Genomic DNA, 9,934 nt, shown 5'->3' on the forward strand with positions numbered 1-9,934 from the left:
TTCCTCTTCAAACTGATGACTGCCCTGTTAAGACAGAGTCAGCTCAAAAAGTCCGTAAGAGATTGAAATCTTCTGTTGCTTAACTTAAAAGACAACAAACTAGACCACAAATAGAGTCTTTTCTCCATTTTGCAGAGCAGGACACAACTAGCCAGCTTGCCAAAGACCACCACCAGCACATTTAAGGATTCCAGATGAAACGGTCAATCGCACAGAGAAAACGAGACGCACATGCATTTATTCAAGAACTCCGCAGCTGAACTGGTGAAATGAGGAACGTAGGAATATACTGAGAGAGCGTAAGAGTTCCATATGGTCCCCATTGCTGATATTTCTGTGGAGTGAGGTCCAGTGAATGCAATTTCAAAATTAGATTTTCCACTTCTATTAATTAAAGATCTGATTATATATTTTGGTTTCATTTCACTCATGTTTAGACCATGTTTCACAGATTTTGTGCAACAAAACTGTTTGTAAACATGCACCTCTACACATTTGTGCAGAGATCTTGGTGTCCTCCATGATCTCATTCCAGTAAACACACCATGGTGTGTAAAACAGTCACAAGAGACTGCTCAAATGTAGGGTTATGGAAATTGTCATGGTTCTGAAGTGTACCATCCAGGTTGACAGGTGGGAAGCACTAGATCAAGTGCATCTCCTCTTTTCTGGCATGTTGAAGTAGGGCTGAGGCAGACCAGGATAAAGGTCAGAGTCTTCTCCAAAGCCTGTCAGAGTTCCAACTCCTGCTATTTAATCTGAGACTTTTTAATGTAAAGAGATTAATCAGAACTCTGGGAGTTGCAGTTCTGAGAGCGCCAAAGGCAAAGAGTTTGGGAAATGGGAGGATGGAACAAGAGGTAAGCAAAATGGAAAGGGAGAAAAAAGAAAACTGGAGCAGCAAAGCAAGAGAGACAACAGGGACTGGGTGACAGCTCTGCAAGCAGAACTTGAAGGCAGGAGGATGGGGATTGCTCTGCCGCAGCTGGATGCAGGATGCATCATCATAGTAATAAAATCTGCTCTCTTTGTTCCTTTTTGAATGCGATGCTCCAGTTATAACCTGTGACATCCATTAGCTCAGAAAAATCAAGCTGCGAGTTGGGCATTTTGATTTTGTTTGGATTTTTTAACATTAAACGAGTTTCATTATTGACCTGTACGAGACTGTGTGAAAGGTTGGAAACAGCCTTAAAGTGGAGTGTAAGGAAAAAGCCCCAACTGGTTACCATGCTGACAAAGGGACAAACACAGCAGTGCATTGAACAGATACTCATTCAGTGTGTAGCAGGAAGGAAAACAGATGTCATGTCATCGACCTGAGCTGGCACATCCAGAGATGAAGTCCAAGCCCAAAAGAAGCAAGGTCCCAATACCTAACACAACTACAACAACGCTGCTAAGGGTGAGAGGCAAGACATCACGGTGCTGCACAGTGGCTTTCTGTGCATTTGTCCCTTTTGTTCTCTAAAAATCGTGTACAACTTAATTTTTTTAGGGGACTGAAAGAAGGGGAGATTTTTATTAGTGCAGGATGTGAAATCCATTTCACTTGGCTCCAGAGCAGCAGCCTGACAGCTGCCGCTGTCCCGAGGATGTGACTTCTGCGGCTCACCTGAGAAAAGGCAGACTTCTTCAAGTCCTGGTACAACAGCTATATAATGCCCAGAACCTCCTCCTAAAATTGCCGGCTGTATCACAGCAAGGTGAGCCCCTGCAAAGCATTTCTCTCCTCATTAATAAAGCACAGCCATCTGTGAAGGCATGGCAGAATGAAGCAGGCACATCTTGTCCAACAGTTTTGGCTTTGCCTACAAGACTTTTTCTGCACCTGTAGGACTTAAGACAGTCACACTTCTTACGTCCCTGAATTCTTTCACCCTTTGAGATCAGTTGCACTGGTATTTTACAAGTTCCCCATTTCTCTCACGTGGTTTATAAAGCTTGGTCCACCAGTCAGTCTCTAGTTTCTTTTTCTGCCCCCATACTTGCAGTGAAGCAGGATTTCCCCAGCTGACAGGGATGACTGATGTTTACTTCATGTTGTAAGTTTTCATGCAAGGTAGCACATATTTACAACACAGGATATTGCACAACTAAACATAGTGAAGTTGCAATTATTTTAATACTTCTAATAGCATCTCCATGCAAGAAAAAAGCAGTGTTTTTTTAAAAAAAAGCAAATGCATAGATTACTGACCCTGAAGTTCTTGCTAGGTGAAGCAGCAGTACAACTAAATTTCACTCATTTAATGAAAATCTGCAGGAAAAAATCCCACCAAATTTAAATCTTATATGCATCAAAGTAAACAACAGAATTCCTAATGACTTTAATTACTAAGAGATCCAACTTTGGTTTGAGGTCCTGCTGTAATTACCTTTGGGCTGCTTTGGTTTATTTACTAGTTTATGTTGAAGAGCTCTCTTATGGTTGGAGTGAAATCTAGGACCTCACAAGTTTAACTTTAGGAGCAGTCCAAAGGCCAGTAAGTTTTGCTTCATTTATTAAAATGTGAAAGCAAGAGGAGAACTAATCCTAGAAATACAGGGAGCATAAACCGTAAAGAATACAATCTCCAATACTTATATGTTAGGGCAATGTTTCTCTATCCTTTCCACAGCAGGTGAATACACCCTACAAAAATTCAGTTATGAGCTTGGGCTGCATTAAAAATGGCATGTGTGAATTGCTTTGCAACATAAATGTACGTGCTTTTCCTTAAATGTCTTTCATAGACCTCTTCACAGTAGTTCACAGATATCCACACATCAGCAGATAACAGGATGAAAAATACCAAACTCATCTTCCACAAAGCTCAAAAATTGTTCATCTGCAATTCCTCCCATCCAAGTCCTTTTGAGTCAGCGTAAACATCAAATGTCTGCTGGAAAGGATCCCTCCCCCTTCCAGAGACAGACATTTCACACATTCCTCTCTAGTTTGTCCAGTATATAACTGGTTAAACTGTAAACTCCAGAGCTTGCATGTTGGTTTTTGTTTTTTGTTTTTGTTTTTTTAATCTCCCAGTATTTCTAGGAAACAAGTATTTGGGTTACATTAAATATTCAATATACGAGCTGCTGGCAAGGCATCAGAAAATCAATAGCTTCATACATTTATAACTGAGCATTTACCACATGAAAGGTTGTATACCAAGACAGAAATTCTCTGCTCTAATTAGAAAGATTTGTCTAGGAAGAATGTTCTTATCAGGATTTTTAAACATCAGCTTGTCTCTCCTTCTCGTACTACTAGCATCAGTAAGACCGAGTGTGCTAACAACTCTTTACACTTTCTGTAGAATGATTCCCATAATTTTATTCCTCACTTCCCTCTCATCCTTCACAGAAGATGCTGAAATGCTTCAATCTTGCCCCCTTTGGTAGCATACCAATCTCCAAACATTTGCCAGACCTCAAAAAAAACAACAACAAAAAAAAAGCCTGCCCATCATTTATTTTGTTGTTTAAGCACAAGTTTATTTCATATTTCACTTGGTTGGGTATTCTCCAGTGGCTTACTCACCCCACCGCCTGTTTACCTTTGCACCTACTGATGCAGACGGGTGTTAACCCGGGGGGTACAGTCTTGGCTCTATCATTTACGGAGGATGGCTTTTATGTGATCTTCTCTCTCGTGTCTGGGGCACCTTCATGCTAAGGCAATCCACGCAGGCTGAAGAGAAACTGCTGGGCGTGTACTAGATATTTAAGGTAACTAAGGCTTATTTGAGTTGTTAAATGAACGGGTGCCTGAAAATTGCAAGGGTGTGATTGCTACTAAATGACAGTACACTTGAGGCAGCTTGTTTAGTCATTGAAAACCAGACGGTTTTAATGGCTAAGCTGCCTTCCCAAGCACAAGCAGTGGTCAGTGGACTAAAGCCCCACAACCAAGAAAGGGCAATGTAGAACTGGTATAACTCCCTGCACAGGCACGACTTGATACTGTATTACACTGCTCTTGTATAACACATTACTGGCAGTTTTGCTGCTGCTGAAGTATAAACCAGCGACAAGGAGCCACTGTACCAGCTTCTAAAGCTGGGAATAAAAAAAAGTTAGCAACATTTAATCCTGCAGACATGCAGATATTTAAAAAGAACTACTGGAACACATGAAAAAAACACTATCATTTTAAGCCTTTTTTATGTCAAAAACCTTTCAAGAAAGACATTGGTGAAAAACTTAGCCCAACTGGGGAATATACAACTGTACTAAAAATACTCTTTTCTTGTTTACAGAGAAATAAAACAGCCACGTGATGTTTCACAATCACAGCAAGCCTTCAGTCAGGCGCTGCTAAAGGGGACCAGGGTAAGCGTAGTGGCTTGCTGCCTGAAATCACAGGGGTACCAACAGCCAGCCAGGAGTTGCATCCCATCACGCAGCTCAGTGAGAACTCTCCAGCGGGGAGAACACCAGCCTTGTCCACTCTTGTGCTCAGTCTGTCTCCTCAGCCTTATTCGCCTGAGTACACCGACCGCAGAGTCCCTCTCCTGCCAGATTTGCCCCATCTTCAAAAAATTCTGAAAATTTTACTGACTCTAGTCTTTCACATCTTGTATTTTATTGAGAAGAATTAAGGGCAACGGATTTGTGTTGAGACTGCGTTATTAAGACATCCCTCAAAGCAGTCAAATCCTCAAATCCTGAGAGAGTCTTATTTTAAAAAAGTCTTTTAGAAATACGGTAACATAAAAACCTTAGAAATGAAGTGATCTGGCTATAATCTCTAACATTTTTCCAAGATTTATCTGGTTGTCAGCAAAACATTCCAGTTCCCCCTTTATTTTTCACCTCCTTTCTATCATTACCTTGAGTAATTTTTTCCCATTATACTATTTCACTCTGTTCACAACATTTTCCCTGGGAACGAGACAGTTGTTAGATACCTTAGGAAGGAAGAATGATTATGTTAAAATACTCCTGGGAAATAAAAAGCATAAGAAAGCAAGAGGTAAATTTTTTAGCTAAATTAAAATGTAGTCTACCCTTTCTGCCTGGAGTATCAATTTCAAGAAGGTTTTTAATGGAGAAATTCTCCATGTGTGTTGGAATATCCTTCCAAATCCAAGCTGTAAAACAGGCAACACATACAGTCTGCCAACAAGACCCAAGGTAAACAGAAGCCGCTGTCTTCCTGTTCGGAGGCTGGGGAGCTGCACCGTGCCCTTCCACAGCAGCACAAAGAGAAGGGCACGGACTCCTGGGCAGCGTGAAAGCTAAACTAAAGCTGCAACATGACTTCTAGGGCACCAAACAAATAAAATTAGAACCGGATAGGAGACATGGCCACAGAGGGATTTCATACACTGAAAAGGCAGAAATGCTGCCATGCAACTTGGGCATAGACAGACTTTTTTGGAAATTGCACGAAGACTGAAGTGGTGTAAAACGTCAGAAAGTTATCCATACACTCTGCCCAGCCACAATCATACTAGTTAATTCTCCTGCTAATTAAGCATTTTTCACTTTGGTTTCCACTATATTTCTATAAAAATACACTACCAACTCTCTCTTTTCTCTCTGCTGAGTACTTGATAAGGTCATGAGTACATCCACTGAGACCAAATATTTCTATATATAGAAATAATTGCCTGTGGAATTAAGTGCACTTGTCTGGGTATCTAGTTCATACTAAACTTAATTTAGCTGATTTTCCTCATCTATTATATCCATTATTAGCGACAGTGTATGCTGCCAGCTGCAGCACTGCCTATCAAAGATGGAAACTAATTATCTAATTACGTAGCAAGGATGAGTTCCTCTGCGAGAACATTCACTACCATCAGACGCAAACAGTCAAGTAAACTATCGCAAGGAAGAACAGCCATGTTACACACTCCTCCTTTTGTAAAAGAGGTAAAAGAAAGGTAGTGTATTCTAGGAATATCAGTTTTCATTAACCATTTCAAATTCGTCCCATGCAAGTGAAGCAAACGCTTCAACAGGCTCTGTCTCAGGCAGAGCATGGCAGGTAATGTGAGCTGATAATGAATATGTGAAATAAAACAAAACAGAACACCTTAAGGAAACAAAGTTGTGTTTCTGGACATGCTGTCTCCTAGGCCTCTGCACCCTAAAACAAGATTCAGGGAGAGGAGGAACCACCAGTAGTGGAAGAGGATCAAGTCATGGAGCTCTTGAGAAATCCCAACCCATACAAGCCTGAGGATGCAGGGGGAGCAAGCCAGTGTTACTGCAAGGCCATTCTTTATCATCCCTATCTTTTTGAAAGGCTGTAGAGAATGAGGGAGGTCCCCTGTGACTGAAGAAAGGTCAGTGTTATATCTGCCTTCAAAAATGGCAATAACAAGCCATGGATCTTACAGGCTGGTTAGCCTCACTCTGCTTCCTGGGAAAACCATGGAGCAAATCCTCTCAGAAGCTGCTTCTGAGCACATGAAGGTGCAGAAATGACGAGGACCAGTCAGCATGGACTTACCAAGTGTAAATGATATCCAACCAACCTGGATGCCTTAAATGATAGTATGACTGGATCTATAATTGAGGGAAAGCATTGGATGTTGTCTACCTTGACTTTAGCAAGGCTTTTGATACTTTCTCCTACAGCATCCTGGTGTATCCAAGTTGGGATGTTATAGTCTAGATAGGCAGACTGTTAGCTGTGGGAAAAACTGGCTGGATCTGACTTAAAGGCCAGTGGTTAACAGTATGTATCTACCTGTAGGTCAGTTACAAGTGGAGTACCTTGCTTAATACCTTTTATCAGTGGCCTGAAGAAGGAAAAAATATGCATCCACTTCAACCCTCAGATGATACCCAACTTGAGGTGCATTCAGTACCCTTGAGGGCAGGGCTGCTGTTCAGAAGGCCTTAGGCTGGAGGAAGGAATGGGCCAACAGGAGCCTGATGTGGTTCAGAAAAGACAAATGCCAAGCCCTGCTTGTGGGAAGGAAGAGCCCCTGGCTATGAGACAGGCAGGGGACTGGCTGCCTGGGAAGCAGCTCTACCAAAAAGGAACTGAGGGCAGCAAGCTGAGCACGAGCCAGCAGCATGCCCTGACAGCAAAGATGGCCAACAGCATCCTAAGTCCCACCTACAAGAGCCACAGTAGATCACGTGAAGTGGTTAACCCCTTCTAGATACAGTCTAACACAAGCTGGGTAAGTTTTCAGCCCCACAATAGAAGAAAAATGTTGACAGCCTGGCACAAGTTCAGAGGAGGACCACCAGGACAGTCAGGGGGCTGGAGCACTTGCCCTGTGTGGAGAGGCTGAGGAAATGGTGCCTGCAGCCTGGAGATGAGATGGCTTTGGGGGATTGCAAAGCCACCTGCCAGTATCTATGGGGAGGGCTGCTAAGAAGACAGAACCAGGCTCTTTACTGAGGCGCATACAGGACAATGAGCCATGGTGGCTGTGCATTGATTCAGGAGAGGTTCTGACTTGATACACCAGGGGGGATACCACTGTAAGGACTATTTAAAGACTGGACTTAGCTGCCCAGAGAAGTCGTAGAACCTCCGCTCTTGCGCCCAGCCAGACAACGGCCCAAGCAACCTGGTCTGAAATCACTATCAAGTCTGCTTTGAGCAGGAAGTTGGACTGAAGGTCTCCTGAGGTCCCTTCCAGCCTGCAGGGTCCTTCCCACTTGCAGCCAGAGACCAAAACTGGAACCCTTAGAAGGCAAACTGAGCAAGATGTTTTTAATTCTCCTCATGAGGAATGTCAGTCTCATCTTGTTTAAAAGACTTGGAGAGAATTTTTTTTTTTAAACGGATTCCACTGCAATGACTATTTTCTACTTATCATAGCCCTCCAGGCACATTTTTCAACATTAAGTTTTTATCAACGTGATGGTAAGATCAACAGTATCGCCTCTACAGCAGGCTTGGTCTGAAAAAGATGATGTGACCCAGGTCAGGATTTATATACAGATTTAGAAGGAATAGACTTATCCCGTATCCACTATCTACTATGTTTTGCGCTGGTGTATTCAGAGTTTCTTCATTTACATCTGCATAAACGGCAGCCATACTACTGGCCCAGTGGATTTCTTTGTGTCCTTGGGAAAGAAGTTTTTTAGACCCAAACCAGACAGCTCTTTTCAGAAAACCTCCAAACAATCACAAATAAAAATAAATAAATAAATGGAGCATTTACTTACTTATTCCTTGAAAAAGTTCTTCAATGTTAACAGCATTCTTTGCACTGGTTTCAACAACAATTGCACCTATAGATTCTGCATATTCTTTGGCATCCTTCATAGGAACCTCCCTACAAACGAAGAAGAAATTTACTATTAAAGAAACCAATTTTTCAAAAAATTATTTATTTTGGGGGGAAAAAAGACCTCAAACACAGCCTAATCAGAAAAGCGTTAGTATGCTCTTCTTCCCTGCAAAAGAAGTACTATCTATCTTCTTCTTATGGCATTTAGATAATCATATTCAAAATATCAAAATTTCACCAGTGATCGATCTGCAGATTTCTTGGGCTTGCTGCTGAGTCCATGCCTTGAAAAAAGGAAGGTAATTTAAATGACAACCCCATTTGTTTGTTTTGTAAACTTTACCTCAATAAGAAAACCATTAGAGCATTAGAGAAAAGACATACAACTCTGCTGATCCAAGCAGCAGTGAGAACTGTCCAAACCAAGTGTTCGAACAAGATAGGGTACGACTGTTGTGGAAGAAAATGATAAGAGCATTGTATATCTAAGTGTTTGCAAGCAGCAAGAAAACAAGAGAGATTCTGAAAAAAATATGAAAGCCACTGACTCTGAGCACACTGGCAAGAGCAATCTGGGAGGGCCAGATTCACTGGGGGAAGACTGCCATTCTGTGCCATGTCACCAAAGCAACACAATCTTAAAACCACTGGTAGAAAATCCTCATTTTGTAGCCAATACTTCATATGCCAAAAGCTGGTAAATGCAGTTTTCAATATGCAAAAGGCCTCTGCTTCAGACACAAAGCAAGCCCCACATTGGCCTGGTATCTGCCTGAGCCAGGTGGCAAAGCTGAATCTTGTCCCTGTCTGCTGCTGCCCATAACCACCGTTATTCCCGATTTTTGAGCAACAGCTCAGAATCAGAGACTAAACACGCTAACAGGCACCCAAGGTACACCTGATCAGGGGAGAACATGTTGAAACACCAGGCTGCCAGCACTACTTTTCTTTCAGTTGTTCCATACATCAACTGGTATGTTTTGCGTGGCTTTACAGCTGTCTGTTGCACATGCAGAATTTGCACCAACTCCTTCACCCCACAGCTCCGATGTACCAAGCCAGAGACTCCTAGTACAATTTCCTCCTAGTATGAGTGCCTTGGACTTTAACAGATGGTACCTAGGTGGGAGCACAGCAATGCAATTTCACAATTAGTTTATGGAGGTATTTTGAATAAATCAGAGTTGCTGCTCGTGGGAAACATGCAGAAAGGTAGGATAATTGTCTGATTTATTACAAATTATCCTAAAAAAATTAGCTTGCAATTCCAGCATCTGGATTCAGAGCTTGTTTCCATTACTTGCTTCTTTGTGTTATGCATCTTGTTATTGCAGAAGACACAGGGAAAGCAGCATTCCCCTTACTATTTCTGAAATGGCACCTTGGCCTTCATTATGAAAGGTAACACCATCTGCAGATGGCCCTGGAGATAAAAAAAAGGAACTTACCTATGTAACATAATATTCAAACAACAGTTTGACAACAAAAGAAAAAAATTCGAGAGCATAAGTTTATGTAATGAAGATTTTCAACTTGCTGTAATTTAGATACGAATGCAAACTTCAGGAATCAAGGAAAAGGTAAAACCACAGTAAGTGACAATATTCCAAGGAAGCATCACAAAATATCTTAGCCTTCTCTGATGACAAGCCTAACGGAAGCCTATAAACATCCACAGCACACGGGCAATAAGCATCATGCCATCCAGCACTGCTGGCACCAAGAAGGCTGCATAC

The 9,934-nt window shown here is 41.9% G+C and overlaps 1 protein-coding gene across 1 annotated transcript in view; it reads right to left on the reverse strand.

Annotated features, from left to right (window-relative positions):
• LOC104624821 (ras-related protein Rab-31-like) overlaps positions 1-8,243 on the reverse strand; it is a gene marked incomplete at its 5' end in the record, with an annotated part of 11,591 nt that extends 3,348 nt beyond the window's left edge. The window contains one exon of the mRNA XM_010292284.1: positions 8,134-8,243. Within this exon, the coding sequence (XP_010290586.1) occupies positions 8,134-8,243 (110 nt within the window). The remainder of the gene's footprint in view (positions 1-8,133) is intronic.
• Positions 8,244-9,934: the final 1,691 nt, after the last annotated feature.

Source organism: Phaethon lepturus, unplaced genomic scaffold (assembly GCF_000687285.1).
Source record: "Phaethon lepturus isolate BGI_N335 unplaced genomic scaffold, ASM68728v1 scaffold21998, whole genome shotgun sequence".
Lineage (NCBI taxonomy): Eukaryota > Metazoa > Chordata > Aves > Phaethontiformes > Phaethontidae > Phaethon > Phaethon lepturus.